Genomic DNA, 27,080 nt, shown 5'->3' on the forward strand with positions numbered 1-27,080 from the left:
TAGCTCGATATAGTCAGAGTATATTTTAGGGGCTTGGACTCAGTTGAGTTGAGTGGCATGGAGCTGTAGTCCCTGACACCTACCTGCGTGTGAGTTTGGAGGTGAGTTTGGAGAAGAGGTTGCTGGAGCCGCGGCTACGAGTCTGGGTAAGGCGCGCGGCGTCGTCGGACAGCGTGGGTGAGGCTGGGGGCCCATTGTAGGTGGCCGTGCGGTGCTCCCTCAGCTGGCCGCCGTGGAAGGTGCTGCGGCTTGCCGTGCCTCGTGGGAAACGTAGTCTGTCGGGCGTGGTGGCGCTGGTGATGCTGTGGGTGGACACCACAGGGTTCCGCTGGCCAGGAGACACGGCCACACTACAGGGAGGACGGAGGGAAGAGATGATACAGAGAAGACAGACAAACACCTGGCAGTACATACCAGTTATAAACATAGTATCACCAGGTGGGCCATTTTCATATCACCAGAACCTTACCTTCAAGTCCTAAACTCTAAAATGAAATCTAATCTGTTAATTATGTTAATTTCGAATAATCCTAGTAGTTCCCTAAAGTGTTCTATTATTAAAGTGAGTTGAAGTCCTAATATCCAGTTAGAACTAAACAAAGAGAGGTTACATGAACAGTTTGGGAACATGGCTAGTGGGGAAACATGGAGTGACCGGCACAGTTTTGGATAGTCGAGGTAGAGGTGGGTGGTGGAGCTGCCAGTGCCAGACAGGGCCCGGTTTCCTGATAGCGATGGAATTTAGGCTTACGAGTGTTTTAACGATGCATCTTTCCTACAACGGCCAAAGACGTAACATGCGTTTCCCAAAACACCATGCAGAATGAACGGTCGCTAAGTGCATCGTTGGAGCATGTGTCGATACTGATAGGATCGAAAGAAAGGATGCAAGTTTGGATGCAAGTTTCTCAGACGTTCATTCATATGTTCGCTTTTTATGTATCGATCACTGGTTTTTATTTAATTTAGGTAATTTTATAAACTCAATACCGGGACGATGTTGTCTTTAGATTTCCTCTCGGGTCAGCTTTCTCCATTCAAATCTTACCTTAACATTAGAATAATTTCACAATACTGACGACGGATATGCTACTAGAGAGATATTACCACCTATGGCTGCAAATATTGAGGCGGTGTCACATTGTATAAATGATGGGAGACAGGCGCAGGAATTCATAATAGGGAGGTTTAATACCCAAAATATACAACATGCCATGAAAAGGCGCGGGGACGAAGCCCAAAACAAACACGTACAAAAACACAGGGATGTAACCCAAACAAAAGAGCGAGGTTAAACCTCTAATAAATACACGGGATGAGACCCGCAATACACTACACGGGGCGAGACCCGTAATAACAAGTGCACAATACACGCAAGCCAAAATACAGACCAACGGACATGGGAACAATAACCGACAAAACAATGGTGAACAGAGGGCACATATATACAATTACTAATCAGGGGGAATGGGAACCAGGTGTGCGTAATGAAACAGTTCAGTGATGCTGAAGGCCATTGTGACGTAGTCTCCAGAGCTGGTGCACAGAATGAGCAGCAGTACCGGGGGAATCCGTGACAGGCGGCTTATTCTAATGCTTACCCAATAAAAATGCACTAAATCACTGATTTGGCACATCATTGCACACGTTAGGTTACACACCATGAAATACAGTATATTGAGACAAATTAAAGACAGTAGCCTTTAGACAGTAGCAAAATAAACCACAATTTATTGAACATTAAATGTATTTCAATATGATTGAAATAGGCCTTTAACTTACTGTATTTATAATTTGATGCAGTCATCTCGGTTTGAAGCATCTTTTCATACATCGCTTGTTTGTATCAATTGCAAAGACATTGGCAACTTTGTTCTAAGTTATCTGTGGTCACAGCGAGAAAGATAAACCATGTGATTCTATGTTTAGCGGAGATCTTTTGTGTATAAAGTGACACAGGAGGGCAAAAAAAACATATAACGACGCACTTAGCTGTCCTACAAGTGGTCATAGGCAGGCGTTACATTACGAGCGTTTTCAAGTGCAACGTTAATGAAGATGCTTTTGGGAAACCGGGCCCAGTGCCATACCAGGGCAAGACCAGGGTCAGACCAAAGCTCCAAGGTCCAAGCAGAGGATGGAGAGATTAGGGAACAGAGTTGTGTGTATAATAAAGGGTGGGGCTGTCTCCTACAAGAGATTACAGAGAGGGAGAGATGTCGTCATCACAACGGTTAGAGATAGTCCATAAAAGGGATGGATGTCGATGTGGGGCCGTTGCGTGGGTTAGAGAGGGCCTGAGACAGTGAAATAGGTGGTCTACACGTGGTGTGGGAGAGGTCAAACAGACAGTTGGAGGCCCTGCCTGCAGTCTTACTTGGGCCTGTAGAAGTCCAGAGTGCAGTGGGAGTGGGGCAGCGTGGCCCAGTCTGAGGGGCAGGCAGAGAGAGGGCCAGAGGCCTGGTCCCTCAGCTGGACCGAGGTGGACGAGCCAGACAACACGGGGGCAAATCCAGAGAACGGACTACCCGTCACACAAGCAGACATCTCAGTTATACTGGGACACAACCAGACCAAGAGGTAACCAGAAAGATAGAAGAGAAGAAAAAGGGAGCCAAGAAAGACAAGTAAAAGAAGAGCAAGAAATTGATGATATTTCTCCCCTAAAGGCCTTGTTGTGTTTTTCTTTAATAACTTCTCTCAATAATAACAATATTACTACACATAGTTCTCTCCTCTGTGCCCTTGGGGAGATGGACAGTGAAGGTGCTGTGTTGAATGCTGATGCCATGTGGAGGGTTCCTGTGAAAGGGGCCACTAGGGGTTTAGTTCAGGCAGCCAGTGAACACAGTAACATTCCGGCCTGTTCCTTACCTTTTCTCCTTCCCATTGGGAATGACAGAGAGCCGGTCCGTAGCGTTCTTGTCGCTGCACACGTACGTGTTTCTCCTCGTCATCCCGCCAGAGCCAGTGTTATTCTGCAGGGTGGTACAGAAACGCTGATTCAGCACACATCATCAAATCAGAATGAGGGATTCCTCCCCACTTCAAGTGTCACAATATGTTATAGAATCAATCATTTCATGGAATAGCAGACACTCACGTTGGGGACGGGGGTAGCACCCTTCTTTCCATTGGGAATATCAGCCTTGTTGGGGTTGTTGGCGTTCCCCAAAAGGGGGCTGGAAGGGGGGACACTGCGCCCCCCGGGGGTGTTGGGTTTGCGGAGCTGCACCCCTCCCTCCTCTTTGATGTTGTTTTCGGCCGTGCTGGTCTGGCTCCTCTTGGGGTATCCGGACCCTTGGGGAACATTCTGACCCACTGGAGAAGAGAGAGAAAACGAGGAAGAAATAGTAAAAGGATATAGAAACATTACTGGCCTACATAGAACTGAATATCTTTAGTCTCACACTTGAGATGAAAAGCATGAGTCAAAGAGGAGAATTGCCTCTAAATGTTTGTGATAGTGTCTCACCCTGGTCACTGTAGCGTCTCTGTTTCTGGTTGGAGGAGACGCTCCGCTGGACTTTGAGGTGTGAGGGAGACTGGCCATTGAGCTCGCTGGTGGGCCGGGGCTTGGCCAGGGACAGGTTGCTACTGGAGGTTGACTCACTGGGCTCCAGCTAGGGGTCAAAGGTCACAAGAACACACGTTAAAAAGACTGGACTCTGGATATACTGTGTACTAGAACGAAGATATCAACAACTATCCATCGTGTTGCTCTGACCTCAGAAGACTTCCTCCCCAGCAGCAGGTAGGTGGCAGTGATCTCATCATACTTCATCTTGGCCAGAGACTCCTGGATCTCCTCTGGAGAGAAGCCCATCCCCACCATTACATCTGGAACAGTACAGAGACATGGGTTCACATACACAGCCCTCACCTCTACAACCATTGTCAACAACTTTCTCATTTTCAGGGACTATTCATTGAATGGAATTGACCCCAATCCTGCAACCCAAAATGTTACCAAACATAATACCAGAGAGATCTTTATTCGCAAGTGTCAGCAGCCAAAAACAGCCCACATCCTTAGTGTGTTCTACATAGTTAATACAAAATTCATAAGCAATTATGCACACTTTGTCCTCTGACTCATTTAAAGCAATGGTGTATTTATATCTTCCTATTCCACCATAACGACAAGAGCGAATCCACCACTTATTAAATGCAGCAGAAACCTCATCATGAGTGAGTCAGCATTGCATTCCAGCTCAGGTGTTATCACCCCTCCTCCCTCTCGCCCCATCCATCAGCAGAGGAGGAAAAGTGCCAGGGGGGAGGAATGGGGAACACTCAGGCCTCCCAACCAATCACTGCCAACCCCGCTGCCTTCCAACCAATCACTCCCCATCTTCCACTGCCTCCCGACCAATCACTTCCACCCCCGCTGTGCTGCTCGCATCACGTTGAGAGGAGCATGCCAGGTGGGGAAGATCCCAGAGCTGTAGTTCCATCATACATCAGCTCCTTTAATAGATCAGTTCCCTCTATCTATCTCTGCATCCTTCTCTCCTTCTATCCATCCTTCTCTCTTTCTATCCATCCTTCTCTCTTTCTCATCCATCCTTCTCTCTTTCTATCCCATCCTCTCTCTCTCCACCCCCTCTATCCATCCATCCTTCTCTCTTTCTATCATCCATCCTTCTCTCTTTCTATCATCCATCCTTCTCTCTTTCTATCCATCCTTCTCTCCTTCTATCCATCCTTCTCTCCTTCTATCCATCCTTCTCTCCTTCTATCCATCCTTCTCTCCTTCTATCCATCCTTCTCTCCTTCTATCCATCCTTCTCTCCATCTATCCATCCTTCTCTCCATCTATCCATCCAATTTGTTTTGGAAGATAAGGCTTCACTAAGCCCACTGAGGAGTTATTTGTTCCACTGGGTGAAAGAGATCGGAAGTCCCCTGAAACATGATCTCTCTCCACTAGAGTACAGAGCCCTCAGTGAAACATGTGATCTCTCTCCACTAGAGTACAGAGCCCTCAGTGAAACATGTGATCTCTCTCCACTAGACTACAGAGCCCTCAGTGAAACATGTGATCTCTCTCCACTAGAGTACAGAGCCCTCAGTGAAACATGTGATCTCTCTCCACTAGACTACAGAGCCCTCAGTGAAACATCTGATCTTTCTCCACTAGACTACAGAGCCCTCAGTGAAACATGTGATCTCTCTCCACTAGACTACAGAGCCCTCAGTGAAACATGTGATCTCTCTCCACTAGAGTACAGAGCCCTCAGTGAAACATGTGATCTTTCTCCACTAGACTACAGAGCCCTCAGTGAAACATGTGATCTCTCTCCACTAGACTACAGAGCCCTCAGTGAAACATGTGATCTCTCTCCACTAGACTACAGAGCCCTCAGTGAAACATGTGATCTCTCTCCACTAGACTACAGAGCCCTCAGTGAAACATGTGATCTCTCTCCACTAGACTACAGAACCCTCAGTGAAACATGTGCTCCATCCAATCTCTCTCCCCCCCTCTCTTTCTCTATGTGCGCTAGGTGACTGGCATCTCCCTCTAACACATGTGCTCTGACAGAGATCCCAGCTGCTATTATGCAATACCCCCACACTCCAGAGGACATCTTTCAGAGCATACGCCCTCTCTACCCCTCCCTCTCCCGCCGTAGTGCTTTTATCCAGGGCAGGATGTGGAGGCTCTCTCTGTCTCATGTGTCTCACCCTCTCTCAGGGGCTCTCGCAGAAACAGGGCTGCTTTTATGCTGCATCTCTTCTTTTTCTTTTCAAAGTGTTTAAATAGTGAGAGTGATTCTGTTGCAGTGTTGCTGCTGCTGCCTACACACTTGAGTTTCTGAAGCGCAATAACAAGAGCAGTTTTTCTCCTGTTTAGTACCTATTCTCTTCTGATCCGTGATGTCCTGTTCTGGTTCTACAAAAGGCTTAAGCTCGTCCTCCTCCGATCCCACGTTGATCCAGCGGTCCTTCATGATTTGCTGAAAGAAAAATAAATAGTCCTCATAATACAGCGCCCTTGTAATACAGGCCAGGGCCCTCTTAGTACAGGGTTTTAACATCATGATCAGTCATACGTATATACGGATACAGGGGGATGTGTGTAACATAAGGAACCCTCTTAAATTCACTTTCACATCATTGAACTCAAATAAAGTGAATTGTGGTTTCCTTGAAAAAGATTGGATAGAGATTTCGATTCGAAGCAACACTCTGCTGTTTGAAAGCAGAATCGCCATTTAAAGTCTGTATAATGTCATTTTCAAACAAACTCGCCAATCAACAGGACCGTCGTGTACGATGGGTTTACAAGATAATAGGAAACGCACAACCACGAGGCCGACACCGATTCTAAATTATATCTTTCAATACAAGGTTATAGCTAATCTGACCATCTGGTGACAAGAGGGATAATGATGAATTCTAGCACACACAATGTGAACACAGGAACTAAAACAACGTCTGTGTTGTTCTCAGAAACAAAAAGGATAAAAATAAGAGTGATCATGAATTATGTATTGTGCCAACAGTGGAGAGAGATAAAGAGAAGGGAGAATATGTAATCAGCACAAAAAGAGAGTGGTGGGAGGAGTGTCGAGCAGATGCCAGGCCGAGGAGTGGTGGATGGATGGAGTGGTGGATGGATGGAGAGATGGCGGGTGGAAAGAAATGCTCTGGAGTGCCATGGCGGAGTGAATAAAGAAGCGTAGAATATTTACATTTTCGCTGTCGTCCCTCACCTCGAAAGTCCCCCGCTTGGCCGGGTTGAGCACCAGGAAGCGCTTGAGGAGGTTCTCGCAGTCTGTGGACATGTAGAAGGGAATACGATATTTCCCCCTCAGAACCCGCTCCCTAAGCTCCTACAGAGAGACAGACAGGGCGAAAGAGTGAATGAGACAGGCAGTGAGGACATCTTTGAAATTGTGAGTTCTTGTTCATCTAAAATTTTACCCATATGTTTCATTGACTATGAATCTCCCAATGACAAAGGAACTGAGGATGGAAATATTTTTGCGATCGTATTTTTGCAGACCTTGAGGTTCTGCCCATCGAAGGGCAGCGAGCCGCTGACCAGTGTGTAAAGGATGACCCCTAGGCTCCAGACGTCCACCTCGGGCCCGTCGTACTTCTTCCCCTGAAACAGCTCTGGGGCGGCGTAGGGTGGGGAGCCACAGAACGTGTCCAGCTTGTTCCCCATGGTGAACTCATTACTGAAACCAAAGTCTGCTATCTTAATGTTCATGTCTGCATCCAGCAGCAGGTTCTCTGCCTAGAGACACGGGAGGGAAGGGAGAGAAGACGGAAGTAGGATGAGGTGAGAGATAGCAGTGAAATCGACTAGATATAGGTAACAGACCACCTGGGTCACAGGTAAAAGCAAATACTTGAATAACTTAAAGACTCATGATAACAGTAGAGTTCCAATAAGATATAGAGATGTCAGAGGCACAAAAAGATCAACTGATGCCTGAAGAGGGCCCTTTACAGAACCCCCCCCCCCCCCACAAAAACAAAGTGCTCTGCAAGTCAAAGTTAGTGTCGTGTTTAAAGTTTAACTGCGTTTCCTCCTCTCCCCAGTGACACAAACACACAGGGTGGAGATGGCTGCTCTCCGTTCTCACATCTCTGTCCTCATGGATCATTCATGAAGCTCTACAGAGGAAGCAGAGTGCAAACACGCGGCTGCCGCCAGAGGAGAGGAGATGGGAACTCTGAACAGAGTCACTCCCACCGAGGTCGACCCACTCACGCTAACCGAGATTAAAATACAGGAGCATCAATATTTATTCTACATGTGGTAGCATGTAGGCCCTCACTGGTTCCTTACCTTCAGGTCTCTATGGACAATGTGCTTCTGGTGGCAGTACTGCACAGCAGATACGATCTACATAGAAACAGACAGACAGTTACAGTCTTCCACCTGACAATGTTTTCACACCCCCCTCCCCTCCCCCCCCGGTGAAGGATGTGGTGAGGAGATGTGGTGTAGAGTGAGAAGATACAGCTAGCTGGGAGAAAACTGTGTCTCCTCTCTTCCTGTCTGCACCTGTTCTACATGTATCAGTGTATCAGTGCCCCCAGTGAAACTCTGCAGTAAGATGAACCTGCAGTGAGACCAGGGAAGTAGGAAGCTATAGCCTAGACATTTCTGAGTGTGCATGTCCTTCCACTGCAGAGCACTGTGTGTAGGCAGCACACCCCCAGTGTTTCACCATCAGTGACAGAGAGATAAGAGATGAGGGGAGCTCTGTGTTTTGTCAGTTCTTATAACTCCACAGCGACAGCAGTCTACCCTGGGTGGGTCAGGACACTGACTTGTGACGTATGGCAAGGCAGGCAGGGTGTGAATCCAGCACACTGCGGGAGAAGTCCTGTACTTACCTGTCTAAATTTAGCCCTGGCCTCTTTTTCTTTCATCCTTCCGTGTGCAACAAGGTAGTCAAAGACCTCTCCTGCAAGAGAAACACAAAAGTAAGGAGCTGAAATTAAAGGTTGAATATTTCAAAGGGAAAAAAAGTTTAAAAATGTAAACTTTCAGACAGTACATCAAATGAGGTAAATGTTTAAAAAAAAAAAAAATGTTTTTAAAAGTCAATAACTACTTTGAAAAAAGGTATGCGAGCCTAACTGTTCCTCATGCTTACAGAGAGACACAGAACTCTAATTAATATACTGTAGTTCTGTCCTGAAGGCACAAGCTTCTGAGTATGGCTACAACATCAGAGGCTTTCCTCCACCCACGCACCTGTGTGTTTGTGTGTGGGGGGAGGGCACCAGCATCAACACAACTCTCCCCATAAAACCTCTAGTTCTGCATCCTCAAAACCCTCCCACACACACTCAGTGTTGACCGGAGGCAGGGAGTAAGTGTGTGTGTCTCTCTTGGCTCTCCCACCCAGACCAAGCTCTTCTCTGTCCTGGCACCCCAATGGAAGAACCAGCTTCTCCCTGAAGCTAGCACAGCAGAGTCCCTGCCCATCTGAAATACTACCTCTTCAAACATCTTAAATAAATAATCCTCCTCACCTCGAACCCCCTCCCCCACACACACACACAAAAAAATTCTAAAAATAAGTAACTTCACCAGCACTTGATATGTATGACTCTTCACCAAGCCCTTTACCATCACAGCAGTTATGAGGGCTGAGAAGCCAAGGCGTAATACTGCTCACCTCCACTGGCATACTCCATCACCAGGTACAGTGTCCTCTCTGTCTCGATCACCTCAAACAACTTGACTGAGGGGGAAAGAGAAAGAAAACGATTGCCCACACGCAATAACAACTAATACATTGCATCTTTCTGGCTCAACTTTGTAAAATGCTTGTCCTGGATAGCGCACAGGGCATTCAAGATGGTTCTAGGGAGTTTCTGTTCCTCAGTATCAATAGCAAGCTGTCGTAACTTAAAGCAAGGAATCCAATAACTTACATTTTCCACTGCTGAAAGCCTTGAGGAGGCAGAGAAAACTGAAGACATTTCTAATTTCCTTTTGTGCATGCGTGCCTGTGTGTGGGACCCAGTCATACACTAACGCTTACCATATCTCATGTGTGCATATACTGTAGGCCACTCACACATGCTTACTGGGTATATACTGTAAAGTCGTCTTCCCTGCAGTGTTTTCTGTGAGCTGATCTAACAGTCTCTGGATGACGATTGGCTGAGCTCCAGGGCTATATATAGCAGAGGTGGGATGTAGAAGCGGTTCTTTCTCTCTTTTAGATGGTTATCATTGTGCATGTCATTATAATCAGGTTTGAGAAATCATGACATGCGTGGGGTACAAAATCAAACTAAATTAGCAGAGAATCCCGTCTCCTTCCCCAGCTGCAATTGTGTGTCTGCGTGTGTTCTGCTTACCTATATTTGGGTGGTTTAAAAGCTTCATTATTCTTACTTCTCTGAAGAGCTGGAAGGAGAGAAAAGAAATTAATTCATATTTCAGTGTTGGACTGGATGTGTCAGAGAAGAGAGACCGTAGGGAACCTTAGACTTTACCATTTTCAACTTAATTTGAGCAGGTTGTGCACGCACACACTAGACAAATGCTCCATAACCATTGCAGAGTTGTGTCAGAGCCATGTGCTGTTTTTGATTGAACTCCCTTTAACTATAGCTAGCTGTGCTCCCATCCCCCTTCCATCCATAAAATAATAAAAGTCATCCATCTTTAATGGAACAGGACACATGCCTGATGTTGTGCCATACTACTGTGCGGCTGGCATTATCCAAGACATAATAGTGCTGCAGTAGACATAAACAATGCATTAGAGGAGATACAGTATATCACCATGTCTGAAAGTTGCAGCTCAATAACATATCCTAACTGTTCACCCAAAGGTCCATTATTAAAAAAAACTATAAACTATCAGATACTCAGCAAGAAGGTCTAATTTCACTGTAACTGAAACAGGACCCAGGTGGCAAATATAACGATCCAGTCCACCTAAAAAAAAAACTGGAGGCCCCTTTCATTTCACATCAAATTCTAGAAAAATGTACAGCACTTAAAATTAAAAAGGTATTGTCAGATAATATTAATCCTAATCAAACCGTTTTTTTTTACATAGGTGATACATTGTAGATAATATAAGACAAGTACTTGACACAATAGAACACTACAAAAACAATCTGGGAAACCAGGCCTGGCATTAATAGCTGATTTTGAAAAGGCCTTGGATAAAGTACGACTAGAATTTATATATAATTTGACTATTTTAGTGTTGTACAATGGGTTCAAAGTTTTGTATAGTAACCCCATGTGATAAAATAGTAAATAATGGCTACTTCTCAGAAAGTATTAAAAATGGGCAAGAGGAGTAAAACAAGGTTATCCATTATCGGCATATCTATTTATTATGGCCATAGAAATGTTAGCTATTCAAATCAGATCCAACAGTAATATCAAGGGGCTAGAAATCTAGGGCTTAAAAACAAGGGTGTCATTGATCTGGGTACCAAAAAATGTCTGCAGCATTGAAGGTCCCCAAGAACACAGTGGCCTCCATCATTCTTAAATGGAAGAAGTTTGGAACCACCAAGACTCTTCCTTGAGCTGGCCGCCCGGCCAAACTGAGCAATCGGGGTTAGGGAGGCGTAAAGGGTCTGAATACTTATGTAAATGTATATTTCAGTTGTTGTTGTTGTTTTTTTATTTGCGAAAATGTCTAAAAACCTGTTTTTGTTTGTCATTATGGGGTATATTGTGTAGATTGATGAGGGAAAAAAACTAATGTAATTCATTTTAGAATAAGGCTGTAACGTAACAAAATGCGGATAAAGTCAAGGGGTCTGAATACTTTCCGAATGCACTGTATATGGGGGATAGGAAATTAAGTAAACAATTACATAGATAGATTGTGGGTTCTATCTGTAATATTAAAGCTGATCTGCCTGTTAAAAACATACAAAACTAACTGTTAAGTCATCAACAAACAGACAAAAAGACAGACAGACACAGGCCACACTCCGTACTGGCGAAGCCAGCCAGCCTGGAGGAGGATGAAGACCGGAATGGTTCAAATTTAAACTCACTTTTCCCATTACATCTCTCTACCCATTATTACATCCAAAATATTGTCATAGTCTGCATAAATATTGAGAAAAAAATCAAAGGCCATTTTCCATGTCATGGAAAGGCAGGCAGGCGTATCATTGTTTCCAATGAAAAAACTATGGGGGACAGATAACACTATATTACAGCAGTTAATGACAGGCTTATGGGGTGACAAAGAGCGGAACTGGTCAGTTCTCTCACTCTCACACACGCATGCAGACGTACGCACACACATGCACACACACACACGTTAGACTTCAGTCTACATCAAGAAACCTCCAGAGTGTGCGTAGAGGCATAGACACAGACCACATGGGAACTATCAGGCCAGGGCATTTAAGAACTCTGCCAAAACATCACAAGACACAACACTTCTAGATGTTGTTGCAATCAGTGCAGCTATACCAGAGCACTAATACATGGATCATTCATCTTTACTTGCGCAATGCTAATTGTCACAGCGGGTCACTTTCTAACAGGCAGTTCCACATTTACTGGTGAGCACTGCTTCTGCACTCATTAGCATATACTGAGACTAGTGCTGCTCTGTGGTGACTTGAGGAGAACAGAGCAGGAGAGCAGTAGAAGCAGATGCCACACCAACATTTGAGAACAATCGGTTTACCTTTAATCAAGGGCTTCCATAACCGTTGCCCTCTAACCTAGGCAACAACAGCCTGGTCTGGTCATGTGACCTCCAGTGAAGTAGGGGGGATGGCTAGGGATGGATCGAGGGAGGCGAAATAAAATCACAATAAGCTTGTGACAGATGTGAGCTGGGCCTCCTCTCTTCCAAACTAGGAAGAAAACAAAACTTCACATCCAACACCTCTAATTACATAACACAAAGGTCAAGGGCCAAGGTACACTGAGAAGAGGAGACTACAAATGCGGGTGGCTTCGGTTATTGGGTCAATAAATCAAAACAAGGACCGTGTCAGAGAGAGGTAGAGTTTCTATTGTTCACAAATCAAAGTCTCTGATAGCATTGTAAGACAAGGGGATTTCAACTGGCAAAGGGGCCATTTAAGCATGATATTTGTAGCTTTGCATTGCTATAAATGAGTTAAATCAACATGACTCCTCCTAGGGTTTATTTCTAAGGACCTACAAGAAGGTTGTCAACAGAAGAGTCATGCTTTGTGTGTTTCCAACAAGCCACCTCATGAAGAGCCCCTCATGGCTCTGATTGTTTCTGTTGGTTTAGCACAGTCTATGCTGAAGGGCCAGGCCTTAAATACAAAGCACAGAATCAATGGTGGGAAAAAAAGATGTAAACTGCAGCTAAGCAGTGAGTGAGAGAGATGCTTACCCTAAGTCTCAGAGCTGGGCAGGCAGAATACCAACGGCCACACAAGCTTCCCGGGTATGCCCGAGTCATGCTCTGCTTTCTGTCTACCAAAACCCTGCCTGCTACAGCACATCAATCAGATCAATAATGCCATCTGACTGGCAACAACCACAAGCAGGGCCAAAACTACAAAGGTCAGGGGTTGCACAGCCACACTCACAAATGATCAATTTTGTCACACCACCTCAATAAGTGAACTGTGAATCGTAGCCACACGGGGAGGATCCTTACCTTTTGAAGGCTGTTTGGGTTTAGTTGTGTCTTGTCGATGATCTTTATTGCCACCTAAGGAGAGAGCAAAAACAAGGTGTGTAAAAGATGAAATACCAGTATAAACAATTATCCTTTGAGGACGCTTGACTGGGATCAACACAGCACATACAGTTGAAGTCAGAAGTTTACATAACCTAGTTTTAATGACTCCAATCTAAGTGTTTCAACCACTCTACACATTTCATGTTAACAAACTATAGTTTTGGCAACTCGGTAAGGACATCTACATTGTACATAACACAAGCCAAGCTTCTTGCTTCCAATCTTCCAAGTTAATTGACATAATTTGAGTCAATTGGAGGTGTACCTGTGGATGTATTTCAAGGCCTACCTTCAAACTCAGTGCCTCTTTGGTTGACATCATGGGAAAATCAAAAGAAATCAGCCAAGACCTCGGGAAAAAAATAGTAAACTCCACAAGTCTGGTTCATCCTTGGGAGCAATTTCCAAATGCCTGAAGGTACCACGTTCATCTGTACAAACAATAGTACACAAGTATAAACACCATGGGACCACGCAGCCGTCATACTGCTCAGGAAGAAGACGCGTTCTGTCTCCTAGAGATGAACGTACTTTGGTGCGAAAAGTGCAAATCAATCCCAGAACAACAGCAAAGGACCTCGTGAAGATGCTGGAGGAAACAGGTGGAAAAGTATCTATAGCCACAGTAAAATTAATCCTATATCAACCTAATCTGAAAGGCCGCTCAGCAAGGAAGATGCCACTGCTACAAAACAACCACAAAAAAATCCAGACTACGGTTTGCAACTGCACATGGGGACAAATATCGTACTTTTTGGAGAAATGTCCTCTGGTCTGATGAAACAAAAATAGAACTGTTTGGCCATAATGACCATCGTTATGTTTGGAGGAAAAAGAGGGATGCTTGCAAGCCGAAGAACAACATCCCAACTGTGAAGCACGGGGTGGCAGCATCATGTTGTGTGAGTGCTTTGCTGCAGGAGGGACTGGTGCACTTCACAAAATAGATGACATCATGAGGAAGCAAAATTATGTGGATATATTGAAGCAACATCTCAAGACATCAGTCAGGAAGTTAAAGCTTGGTCGCAAATGGGTCTTCCAAATGGACAATGACCCCAAGCATACTTCCAAAGTTGTGGCAAAATGGCTTAAGGACCACAAAGTCAAGGTATTGGAGTGGCCATCACAAAGCCCTGACCTCAATCCTATAGAAAATTTGTGGGCAGAACTGAAAAAGCGTGTGCGGGCAAGGAGGCCTACAAACCTGACTCAGTTACACCAGCTCTGTCAGAAGGAATGGGACAAAATTCACCCAACGTATTGTGGGAAGCTTGTGGAAGGGTGACCTAAGCAACTTTGAGCATGGTATGATCGTTGGTGCCAGGCGCGCAAGTTCCAGTATCTCAGAAATAGCCGGCCTCCCGGGCTTTTCACGCATGACAGTGTCTAGGGTTTACCGGAAATGGTGCGACAAACAAAAAACATCCAGCGGAAGTCCTGTGGGTGAAAGCAGCTCATCGTGCAAGCTAACAGGCGGGCCACAAACAGACAAATAAGAGCACAGTACAACAGTGGTATGCAGAACGGCATCTCAGAACGCACATCTCGTCAATCCTTGTCATGGACGGGCTATTGCAGCAGATGACCACATTGGGTTCCACTCATACCAGATAAAAACAAGAAGAAGCGGCTCCAGTGGGCACACGATCACCAACACTGGACAACTGAAGAGTGGGAAAAAATTGCCTAGTCCGACAAATACCAGTTCCTGTTCCTGTCATGCTGATGGCAGAGTCAGGATTTGGCGTAAGCAGCATGAGTCCATGCACCCATCCTGCCTGGTGTCAACGGTAAAGCTGTGGTGACAGTGGTGTACTGGTGTGGGGAATGTTTTCCTGGCACACATTAGGTCCCTTGATATAAACAAGCAACGATTGAACGCTACAGCGTATCTCAACATTGTTGCTGACCAAACCCAATAGAACATCTATGGGATGGGAGAGAACGTGATGAGAGAGAACGGGATGAGAGAGAACGGGATGAGATAGATGTGCGCAGCATGAATGTCCCGCCGTCCAATCTGCAGCAACTGTGTTATGCCATTGCGTCAGCATGGACCAACATACCTGTGGAATGTTTCTGACACCTTGCAGAATCCATGCCATGAAGAATTCAGGCTGTTCTAGAGGAAAGGGGGGGTCCTACCCAGTACTAGCTGGGTGTACCTAATAAACTAGCTGCTTCTTTTTTTTAATGTCACCTACTGATGAAAAAGATACAATTCATACTTGCACAACAAGAACAACGCTATTGAGAGGGGAAAGAAGAGTCTATTTTTTATACCTTTATAGGCAAGTCAGTTAAGAACACATTTTTATTTTCAATGACAGCCTAGGAACAGTGGGTTAATTGCCTTGTTCAGGGGCAGAACAAAAAAAACGTACCTCGTCAGTACAGGGATTCGATCTTGCAACCTTTCGGTTACTAGTCTAACTCTCTAACCACTAGGCTACCTGTCTGTGAAGCTAGGTAAACCAGAAAGGGGCTACAGCAGCCTGTCCTGCTGCAGGCCTGGTCTCTCCTCTCACCTCTCTGCCAGTGAGAATATGGCGGGCCAGCTTGACCTTGGCGAAGTTGCCCTTCCCAATGGTCTTCAGGAGCCGATAGTTCCCCACATGAGGCTGCTCGTCGGCACCAGAGTTTCGGGTGCGGACTCCCGAGCGAACGGAGCGTGTGGTGACCTCCTGGCGCCCATTGCTGTGAGACGTATGCTGTGGACAGACAGACGGACAGACATGAGTGAAACAGTGTGCTGTGGACAGACATACTGACAAGCGGACGGACAGACAGGAGTGGAACATCTCTGCACTAGCAGTGGCTCATGCTGGGGCATTCCATCCCCTGTCAGGATCCAAAACAACTCTCCTGTTTATTACATGTTTATTGAACAGATTAGGATCAAGCAAACCAAGAGGGTAAAGAAAGATTAGTGTAGGTTAGGGTTGCAAAATTTTGGGAACTTTCAATAAATTCCCTCGGAATGAAGAGGGAATAAGGAGGAAATCCGGAATCCTCCTACCAGGATTTCTGGAAAACCAGGGAATTTTGACACCCTAGTGTAGGTGACTCACTGTAGTGCAGTCTGACGATCCAGTGTATGTCCAGCATATTGATCCTCTGACCATGGTTAAAAGCCCACAACACCCCATCCCAAAATCAGATAGAGACTTTTCTGATGGTCAGTATCGACTCTCCACCCCCATTCAGCTCCCTCAACAGGGCCTGCTCTGTGCTCTCACTCCGCCCTAACAACCCCACCCCTAACCTGGGCATCAGTGGTTCCCTGGCCACACAGACAGCTTCAGTTGCGGGAGAAGATATACAGCGCTGAACTGGAAGAAAAGGAAAAGCATAGGCTAATAAGATTCTGATGTTTGCATTGATCAGGATGTTACCAGTAAGAATGCACTAGATTCAGCAGACGTCCAATAGCCTTGTAAACCAGACAGATCGCTGTGCTGGTCAGTCTGTTGGATCAGGCTAGACTTCCTGTAAAGCCAACCATAACACTGGGTTGCAGTGCTGTTATCACTTGCAGGGATGCTATAATAAAAATTTTAAAAACATAACCCCTTTTTCCCCCCAATTTCGTGACATTCAATTGGTAGTTACAGCCTTGTCCCATCACTGCAACATGTTTTAATTTCTGTTGTGATCCACTACCAGCCTAGACAACAACCTAAACACAACACCTCTGAATGTGAGAACAATTCAACTCTCTCATAAACCTTCTCTAAGTAGATCACACAACGTATTATTACCTGGCAATATACTGAGTATACCAAACATTTGGAACACCTTCCTAATATTGAGTTGCACCCCACCTTTTGCCCTCAGAACAGCTTCAATTCCTCGGGGCATGGACTCTACAAGGTATCGAAAGCATTCCACAGGGATGCTGACCCATGTTGACTCCGATGCTTCCCACAGTTGTGTAAAGTCGGCAGGATGTCCTTTGGGTGGTGGACCATTCTTGATACATGTGAGAAACTGTTGAGCATGAAAATCCCAGCAGCGTTGCGGTTCTTGACACAAAGTGGTGCGCCTGGCACCTACTACCATGCCCTGTTAAAAGGCACTTCAATATTTTTTCTTGCTCATTCACACTCTGAATGGCACACATACGCAATCCATGTCTCAGTTGTCTCAAGGCTTCAAAATCCTTCTTTAACCTGTCTCCTCCCCTTCATCTACACACTGATTGAAGTGGATTTAACAAATGACATCAATAAGGGATCATAGCTCTCACCTGGATTCACCTGGACAGTCTGTCATGGGAAAAGTAATAAATATTTTGTATACTCAGTGTATGTTCCTTCACTATAATGTAAATTCCAGATTAACCAGATACTGAGGATGAAGGCAACTTCATACAACAGTATAAAACGATCAAATTCACTAACAGACATTCCAAGAGAGTTTCGTCCTCAATTAGCCAAATGAAAATTCCAGGTAGCCTAGAGTTGCAGAGATTTCTCTTATTAATAAATCGTTACTTACTATGGTGATGGGGGGTCTCTTCGTCGACGGAGACCCTGTCATTTTTGTGCTGGCAATTTGAATGCCATTTAACCAGATAACTCTCTCGTTTTTGTGGGGGTAACTCATAGATCCCCTGGCGCTTGCCCGATACTCTCAACGAGAATGAAAACTGACAGACGATTGTCATTGAACTGAAAGGGGTGGGAACTGTGTAAGCCCATTGGTAGGCGAGCAATTGTCACCTCTATTGGTCGACACTTTTAAAAACCAGTCCTCTAACAGGTAAGGTTTGGATGGAGATACAAACGAGTATTTATCACTGTCCACAGACCAAACACAGCATATGTCGAGTTATCAGGCAACATAGGAGATTACAGCCAGGGCATGCACAGTAGAGGAACATACTCCCATCTCCCGTGTGACACAATGTATCGAACACTCAGATACAATGTAGCCTGTAGCCTAAGTAAAAGGGTATGATACAATGGAACAGGGAGAGTGGTTACTTTGTATTGTCAGACACAATACACCTCTAACTACTTAATAATACGTTTACTTACGCTTTCCGCCTCTTTCTCATTGACCGTAGGTAGTGGAGTTTTTGTTGACATTTTATTCTCGATGAATGTTGCCTCTATTTCCCGGATGATTCAATTCTGCACCTTTTTTTGGCAATACAAGGGGTGGCGATTGTACTCTTGCTTCTGGACCAAAACCATGGATTCGGAATACTGTCTCAACATCGGTCCATCCAATCCAAATGTGTCTCAAGGTGTCCCGAGGACGCAGAAAAAGTGTAACGATGACATCTATGTCCCTATAACGCTCACTCGGCCTATAGTCATTTATATTGAGAATGAATGCTGATAAGCTATATTTTTATTTGCAAAATGCCATACATGGCCTCTTAAATTTAAGTAATTATCAGAGACTGGCTCCAATCTAGGCTAGAATAGCACTCGGACAGAGGGGACGGCAGATGGTTGTTGTCACCGGTCCCAAAATCGCTCCTTTTTGTAACGCAATCCTTGTATGCCTTGATGTCCTGTCCGTTTGTATTCATGAGTTTCAATAGCGTTTATCTTTCTGACTCGCTGTCGGCTCAATTTCGTCCATCTCCGATGCCGAATGAGGCTAGTGTTTTAGGTGGGACCAAAATGGCTACTCACGGGTTGGATCGGGCCAAATCCTGTCAGAACAGCAGAGGAAGTGAGGAAACAGGCGTCCCTCGGCGCTCATTGGAGCGCAATACAGCCGGTGATAGCGCGGTCACCGCTCAGTGATTCACATTAATGACAGATAGGAAATAACAGGTCTTTCTCTGTACAAGTTCATGCCTTACCTACAGAAACCATGAGTCAGTCAGTGGTTGTGCTTCCAAAGGTAGCTGGGTTATGGCTGGATGGCAGGTCCTCCCATAAAGAAAATATACTGAACAAAAATAAAACGCAACATGCAACAATTTCATTGATTTTACCGAGTTACAGTTCATATGAGGAAATCAGTAAATTCATTAGGCCCCAATCTATGAAATTAACATGACTGGGAATACATATCTGCAGCTGTTGGTCAGATACCTTTTAAAAAAAGTGGGCCTCAGGATCTCGTCACGGTATTTTTGTGCATTCAGATTGCCATCCATAAAATGCAATTGTGTTCGTAGTTTATGCCTGCTTGCCCATACCATAACCCCACAATGAGGCACTCTTTTCACAACATTGACGTCAGCAAACCGCTCTTCCACACAACGCCATACACAACGTCTGCGGTTGAGGCAGGTTGGATGTACTGCCAAATTCTCTAAAACTAAATTGGAGGCAGTTTATGGTAGAGAAATTAACATTACATTCTCTGGCAACAGCTCTGGTGGACATTCCTGCAGTCAGAATGCCAACTGCACGCTCCCTCAAAACCTGAGACATCTGTGGCATTGTGTTGTGTGACAAAACTGCACATTTTAGTGTGGCCATTTAATGGTCCTCAGCACAAGGTGCACCTGTGTTATGGCCATGCCGTTTAATCAGCTTCTTGATATGCCACAGGTCAGGTGGATGGATTATCTTGGAAAAGGAGTAATGCTCACTAACAGAGCTGTAAGCAAATGTGCACAAAATCAGAGAAATAACCTTTCTGGGAGTATGAAAATGTATGGGATATTGTATTTCAGTTCATGAAACCAATGCTTTACATGTTGCGTTTATATTTTTGTTCAGTGTATATTTACCTCATCCAAGTGAATTAGGCCTATAATAGATACTGATGCAATATACTGAATACAAATCAGGTGGGGTTAAGGAGTCACCCTGATGAGCTTCATATATTTCAGTGTTTTTTTCCCCCTGTGCTCTCATTATTCCAAAAAGTTGTATCAATTCAAAAATATGCTGCGATGGCACTGCTGACTTGTCAAGAGGGGGAATACCACAAGTGTGTTGAGTACTGAGTGACATCCATAGAGGTTATGCACGGTTTACACATCACAGATCTGACAATATCAAGAATACCATCTAATTATTCAATTGGAACAAAATACAGTTGTGGACAGTAAAACATTTAATGACAAAAAAGGGAAGAAATTCATGCCAGTCAAGTAATTCCCCCAAAACCCACCCATATCTCAGATCGGATACATCTCAAAATTACAGAGGAAATGTGCATAGCGCCATGTTAATCATGCCAGGAAGCAGTAAGGGTGTGAGAAAAGGAAAGGAGGGCTGGTGATTTGACAAGATGAGAAAATGTGATTCAAAGCTACAACTTCTCAAAAATGGCATCCTTGTTTAAATTGCATCAATATCGAAGTCGTCCTCTTCATCAGGCTTGTTCGGTTTTACTGTCTCCACTTTCAGTTCCCGAGCAGAAGAATCATATACAACCTGAGAGAGTATGAGAAAATAATTCTTACATTACAGTAGGTCTTGCATTAGCTGCAATTTTGACTAAACAGATCCTAGTAGCCCACCTCAAACAGTATATAACTGGGAAAGCTGTGAAATCAGGGGATAGTCTAACCAGTACCTCCACATTTTCATCATCCTCTTCCTCCTCTACCTCACTGCCCTCACTCTCTTCCTCCGCCTCCTTCAGCCACCTGATGAAAGGAGACGCCCTCGCATGAATCTCTTTGGCAAGTTCCTTAGAGACATACTTCTTGGACACCTGAAAGAGACAGTCATGAGCAACGAGACTTAGAGAACCGAGCAAACAGACAATTAAACGTCACTTATTTTACAAGACGCTACGTATTAAGCTAAGTGGGGACATTCAAATGTATTGGTGTGCGAGCAATGTACACATTTAACCACACACCTTCTCTGCCCAGGACAGTATGACATCCTCCTCCACTAGGTCAGCATCATACAGGTCTTTGAGCACGACAGGCACACGGGGCAGCAGCTGGGCTTGGTGCAGCTTCACCAGGCACTCAAAGCCTCCCAGGAGGTACTTCTGGGCCTTCTTGTTATTCACACAGAACTGAAGTCATAAGGAACAGTAACAAAACCATGATCAATTTGAGAAGGTTTTGGTCAACTGTCCCCTCTTGAATGCATTACCACTGAGTTATGAGGTTATGACAGAGGTCAAACGTAACAATACGAGTGAAGACTCACACGAAGGAAATGGCGTTTGTATTTCTTGATCTGGTCACGGATGTTTTCGTCAAACAGTAGTTCGCTCAGAATCAGCGGTCCCATGGCCGTCACATCCAGACGCTCTGCCTCCACCAAGATCTCCTTATCTGCTGCATCAATAGCGCAGTCCTCCCTTTTTTGCTGGAGACAGGGAAAGTAACCACAGCAAGAACGCTTTTAACACCATGGTCTTCAAAATAGAGCAAGAAGCCTAGCAACACAGATTTGAGTGTGGAACAGGACTGCTAGGCAACACTTCTTGGTTCCCGGCATAAAATGTTCACTTTTTCATTGTTACCCTATAGGAGATCCTGATCCTGGAGTGCCGCAGGTTAGGGACGTGACAAATGGACAATTTAGCTTAATGTTTAAACTATCATTCCTCTTTGTTTTCCAGTAAAAACGCAAAAAATAAAAAATAATCCACATTTATTTACAATGCAGTATAATGGTTCTATTACCCATGTATGACCGCCTGGACCGGGCAATGAAGTCATCTACCGCAAACCTTTACAGACATAGAACACAGCTACAGTAACATGTCGATAGCGACAATTGTGAGCGTCGCAGACCAAGAAAATAAATAAGTGACAGAATTCTGCTCTCTGGCATAAAATGTTCTGCATTTTCTCCCCAACAATAAACGTGATTATGTGCTGCTGTGTTTTTTTTTTTTTAAATAGCATGGTAGCTAGAGGTTTTATTTCTACTAAATGTCCCGGTATTTAACTAACTTTAAAAGTACTTTTTTAGGAGAGATTGTCTGCCCGCAGGCAAGGCAGCAGGCTGCGCACAGCAACTGAAGATTTGATTGACAGTTCTGGTCGCCTAGTGATAGACATTAGTTCTGCTTCAGAAGCCTCATTCCTTCAGACAAGTACAATGCCCATTCATATCTTCAGAAGTTTTGTCGGCATTTAAAAAGCCGTAGCGCACCCTACCCTAGCAGACAAACATGCCGTAGCTGCAGTGCGTTAATGGGGCCACATTCAATTATGTCTGAAAAGGGTAAATCGATAAAGGCTCCCGGTAGCCTACTGCCATTTCAGATGAGGCAGAGTCGAAGAATAGGCTACCCTGTGCTCGCAAAACTGTCCCGAAGAGGCTGCTGTATCCCGGCAGAATCGGTTTCATTTATTTAACTAGGCAAGTCAGTTAAGAACACATTCTTATTTACAATGACAGCCTACCCCAGCCAAACCCTAACGACACTGGGCCAATTGTGCACCGCCCTATGGGACTCCCAATCACAGCCAGTTGTGATACAGCCCATGATTGAACCAGGGTCTGTAGTGATGCCTCTAGCCCTGAGATGCAGTGCCTTAGACCCGTGCCACTCAGGAGCCCTGTACCATAAAGGCTAAAATATTCTACACACAACAAACAGAAGACTGACCACACATTTGCATCATTAGTGAAAAAGAGAGTAGACAGGCCAACGTGGGTGAGGGGCAGCAGAAACATGCTCATACGTTTTGGTAATGTGCATCTCGCAATGTCTTGTAAATTCACCAAAGTAGCCTAAAAAGTTCCTCTTGTTTTACACAACTTTCCTAGGCCTTTATAGCCTATAACAGAAAATAACTGCACTGCGATTTCAATTAAGTGGGGGGGGGGGGGGATACAAAAACATTGTTTTTAAGTTAGGGATTGTTCTAAACATTAAGGATCCCAACTTCGTTAAAACATTCACACCCTTACCGCAGGTACTGCGGGAGCTTGTCCCAACTACGTCCCACACCAGACCAACTGAGCTAATTGATTAGTTCAGTGACTGACTAAATGCAACACACCTGGTCTGGTTAAATCAAAAACATGAAGTGCTTATAGCACTCTAGGACCAAAGTTACCTACACCATATCAAAGGGAATTTCACAATCACTCACCAACTTTCATTATCCTTGTAATTAGTTTCAGGCACAACTTACTTTGACAAAGTTATAGAATATGTTGACCCGCTCCTCCAGGGTCTTCTCCAGGTCCTCACTGAGGGTCAGGTTCTTTGCATGGGAGCTGATCTCCTCCATCCTTCGTCTCTGTGCCTCCTCCGTGGTCTCCTCTGCCCAATCCTCATCATCTTCACCGTTCTGATACACAACATATTATCACTGGGTCAATGCTGCTAGATGGCAGGCTTGAGATACTGACAAACTAGTCCCTCAGACCAATAATAGCTTGGAGGCGGGTGATGGATGTTTGTTCCCCCTATTCAACCGCTAACATTAAGAACTGGCATGGTTTGTGTACATTAATGAGGATACTCACCATGGCATCAGGGGCATCCATGTCGTTATGGTTCCCAGCCTCTACGCTGCCAGAGCCATTCTCCTTGTCCTTCTTACGGTTCTTCTTATCTTTCTTCTTCTCCACAGACCCAGGTTCATTTTCTGATGAAAAACCGGCACGTTAATTAACTCAATAGGCCACATATCTGACTTGACTTTTAGATTAGTAAGGAAACAAATCGATCATGGGCAAATTCTTATTGTGTGCTTACCTGGTGGGTTTTTGAGGATGAATGTGCAGAGCTTGTGTCGTGTGTCTAGCATGCCACGGTACCCACAGGCCTTACAGGAGTTACCGATTGTTTGTTTCTTAGGATTGATATGCTGCAATAAAGAGGGCAAACAAATTAGCATATTCACTAATGACATTGACTATACCACCAATAACAGACAAGTAATAATTTACCCAACAGACCATAACTGTATTGCAAGACAAAAAGACAATTGATCACTCACTGCAGGGTATGTAGCATACAAAATTAGATCCAAATGGCTGCGGCATGAACAAGCAGAACCCAAAATTACAGATATAGCACAACGTTGGCAGGACATCAAATATATCTATATACAAAAACCTGACCAGGGCTGTGTCATATCTACAGGCCTCAGGAGGGACCTTGATACAACACTACACGGAGTAAAATAAAAAAATACATGATTAACAAAACATTACCGGGAAAACTGACCATCTGTGGCTTTGGTATAATGGTCAAATTACAATTGCAAAGTCCCACAGATCAATGCACTCGACACATTTTATTCCTGTCCCCCTCTACTACCCAAACGTACACCACAAATATGTTCCTCAAATAGTTACCAGATCAGTTTCAGGGTTATCACACTCAGGACACAGCACAAATTTCCGGATAAATACATCTAGCATGTCCTGCAACTTGTTCGCCTCATGGGATCCGTTGACGATGAAGCGGTCATTCTTTGCATCAAACTGGGTCTGAGCACCAAGCTCACAACCAAAAAACTTGGTCGGATCTGCAAGGAGCATAAGAGTCAAAATCAACATGCCCTAAGCCAACGGATGGTTACGCACACTAACATTTAGTCACGTCAAGGTATCAATGTATGGTGCGAGTCAATGTTAGCACTTCAGAAAACACTTGTGGTGGGGAGGTTAACTTACATGTTGGAGGCCTACTCAGTGCCTTTGCAACATCAGTCATGTTGACAATGACGGTCTTGATTCCATTTCCTTTGCCCTCAACCTGGCCACAAAAAAAAACAAATAAATGAGTAGAATCATTTTGCAGATGATCACCATTGAGGCCTGCACATCGCACTGGAAAAGAACTAGACCAAACACAGCCAAAGATAGTCATTCAACATTCTTGATATTTGTAAGTCATTTCTCTTACAGGATCATACTCTACCAGATAGTCACCTTAGCAATCAGACGGGGCATCTTGTAGCGATAGAACTGGTCTGCCACACTGCGGTTGACATTAACAGACATTTTTGCTGGCTACTAGCACTATCTGTAAGATAAAAAGATATTGGAGATGTTTCGGGATCTTCTGTCTGGAAAATAGGGGATGACATAAACGACTGCAAGCGTGCTCCGTCTCTGACATGAAAAATATTTTGCCAAAGTGGCCGCAAGCTCCTTGCTTGTAGACTAGGTTTCCCCCACACAGGTTCCAACAGCTGCACAACAGCTCTGAAAGAAAAGGAGAAAGGCACGGACATCAGCTCTAGTGCCACAGATTCTGATAACTTCCTAGACGGCAATGGCTTTTATTGAAAACCCAAGTAGCCTATGTTACTAAAAGGTCAAGTCATATAATTATAATCTGTATAGGTATACTGTTAGCAACCCAATGTGTCCATAGTGTGGCTCTTATGAAATATCACCGTTGACAATTACAGACCAGACGAAAGGGCAGTCTGACATTTAGCTCATTGCCCTCCAATTCTGACCATGCATTACCATATCGAGGTGGTCAAGTCACGAGTTGAAGACATCAAATTCGGCATCAAAAATTACTCTAACCTACGGAGCTAGCCATCTTCACGACTAGAGTAGTTAATCTCACAGGTCATTGTGTTTGTTAACTAGCTACGCTAGCCAGCCAATTGATTTTGCTTTACCGTTAACTAGCTAATACATTTAACGACACATTCTTTCACTTCGATATCCAAACCACTTACAAACGAGGCTGGGTGGATTAGCAACCAGAAAGCCTGACTGATGAAGCTAGCGTAAGCAGAGTTCAAAACAACTGGGAACTCGGAAATATCCGCCGTCAGGCCGTCCAGAACACCCGACAACTCAGGAAAACCGAGTTCCGACTGGTAAATATCATTAAGAGTCATCCAACTCGGAATCTCCGGCATCTTTCTAGAGTTCCCACTGAAGAGCACTGACGTCATGATTCGACCTCGTTTCCAGTTATCTTGAAAGCGTCATTCATGCCGCGTTCAAAACAACTGGAAATCGGGAGGGGAAAAAAGCGCGCTCCGACTGGGAAAGGTCGATTTGAATTCCACCTCGAGCCTCTTTCTAGAGCTCCGACGTCATGATTTGACCTCGTAAGTGTCCGAGTTCCCAGTTATTTTGAACGCGCCAAAACTACTAGTTGCCACTGATGAGTGCGTCATCAGATGGCACGAGTGATGGGAGACGCCATTTTGATGTTCTTAGTTAAGACGCAAATAATTTAATTTTAAAATATACATACATTTACGATAGCACTTTAATCGTTATATAGTCATAATGCACTCACCGATTTCGTAAAACAAAGACATAAACACACCGCTGGTCGTCCAAGAGGCGCAGTGAATGGTTGCCAATAGCTGTGATGTGTTGCTAGGCTTGTGGTGGCAAAATAAGTGTCGTGAACGTCGGAGGTGACACGATCCAGCAGATTCTTGCCCCTATTGTGAAAATATTCTGGACGCCCTCAGAGTGGGGTTACCTAAGGAAACGCGAAAGTCAGTCAGTAGAAACTTGCTAACTAGATAATGCGGACAGCTAGCACGTTGATACTCTCACGCTAACTTTAGCTAGTTTTTTTGTATGTTGCCTAACTAGCTTTGGCTAAATATAACATATTGATAAAACAATTGCTAGCTAGACAACAGTCAGAAGGTCGACAGTAAAATTGCTTACCTCTCGAAGGTTATTTTTCAATGCTTCTGCTTCTTCTGTGGGGTTTTACTGCAGACTATTGCCGCGTTCAAGACAACTGCGAACATGGAACTCGGGAATCTCCGACATCAGATTTACCGTGCGTTCAAGACAACTGGGAACGCGTTCCGACTGTGAAAAATAGTTTTGAACAGTCATCCAACTCTGAATTCCAAGTCGGAAACTCAGGGATCATCTTAGAGCTTCGACTTCTCCGACCTAAAGATCAGTGATTTCATAATTTGACCGAATTCCTATGGTGTTTTCAAGACAACTAGATTTCGGAATTGGATGACCGAGTAAAAAGTTATTTTTCCCAGTCGTTGCT

General features: G+C 44.5%; 2 protein-coding genes across 23 annotated transcripts in view; both read right to left on the bottom strand.

Annotated features, from left to right (window-relative positions):
- Window positions 1-18,911, bottom strand: part of mark3a (MAP/microtubule affinity-regulating kinase 3a) — a 29,923-nt gene extending 11,012 nt beyond the window's left edge. For 2 of the 17 annotated variants that reach the window (XM_082973606.1, XM_014190501.3), the window contains exons 1-15: window positions 17,712-17,893; window positions 15,740-15,922; window positions 13,125-13,178; window positions 9,847-9,895; window positions 9,156-9,221; window positions 8,365-8,435; window positions 7,811-7,867; window positions 7,016-7,252; window positions 6,723-6,842; window positions 5,864-5,963; window positions 3,728-3,840; window positions 3,476-3,623; window positions 3,104-3,321; window positions 2,875-2,978; window positions 84-350 (exon numbers count right to left, since the gene is read on the bottom strand). In XM_082973606.1, coding sequence (XP_082829732.1) covers window positions 84-350; window positions 2,875-2,978; window positions 3,104-3,321; window positions 3,476-3,623; window positions 3,728-3,840; window positions 5,864-5,963; window positions 6,723-6,842; window positions 7,016-7,252; window positions 7,811-7,867; window positions 8,365-8,435; window positions 9,156-9,221; window positions 9,847-9,895; window positions 13,125-13,178; window positions 15,740-15,922; window positions 17,712-17,819 — 1,895 coding nt within the window. In that variant the 5' untranslated portion in view covers window positions 17,820-17,893. Of the gene's footprint in view, window positions 1-83; window positions 351-2,874; window positions 2,979-3,103; window positions 3,322-3,475; window positions 3,624-3,727; window positions 3,841-5,863; window positions 5,964-6,701; window positions 6,843-7,015; window positions 7,253-7,810; window positions 7,868-8,364; window positions 8,436-9,155; window positions 9,222-9,846; window positions 9,896-13,124; window positions 13,179-15,739; window positions 15,923-17,711; window positions 17,909-18,253 lie in introns of those variants that run through there. The other 15 variants (XM_014190563.3, XM_014190527.3, XM_014190571.3 and 12 more) reach the window with 14 other exon arrangements.
- A 919-nt stretch (window positions 18,912-19,830) lies between these two features.
- On the bottom strand, window positions 19,831-26,873 carry LOC106599481 (eukaryotic translation initiation factor 5). Of its 6 annotated transcripts, none has more exons than XM_014190773.3 (12): window positions 26,735-26,872; window positions 26,379-26,540; window positions 25,007-25,282; window positions 24,749-24,830; window positions 24,428-24,600; window positions 23,823-23,934; window positions 23,591-23,712; window positions 23,254-23,412; window positions 21,305-21,466; window positions 21,003-21,167; window positions 20,712-20,852; window positions 19,831-20,569 (listed from the first exon to the last, which is right to left on the bottom strand). In XM_014190773.3, exons 3-12 carry the CDS (start codon window positions 25,076-25,078, stop codon window positions 20,474-20,476), a joined length of 1,284 nt encoding a protein of 427 aa, XP_014046248.1. In that variant the 5' UTR covers window positions 25,079-25,282; window positions 26,379-26,540; window positions 26,735-26,872; the 3' UTR covers window positions 19,831-20,473. The 6 variants fall into 6 exon arrangements, with proteins under 6 accessions (XP_014046248.1, XP_014046277.1, XP_014046213.1 ...); XM_014190802.3 differs by having other exon boundaries at window positions 25,007-25,100; window positions 26,349-26,540; XM_014190738.3 differs by having other exon boundaries at window positions 26,349-26,540.
- Between the last annotated feature and the right edge of the window lie 207 nt (window positions 26,874-27,080).

The sequence above is a fragment of the Salmo salar genome, chromosome 01 (genome assembly GCF_965601325.2).
Source record: "Salmo salar chromosome 01, fSalSal1, whole genome shotgun sequence".
Lineage (NCBI taxonomy): Eukaryota > Metazoa > Chordata > Actinopteri > Salmoniformes > Salmonidae > Salmo > Salmo salar.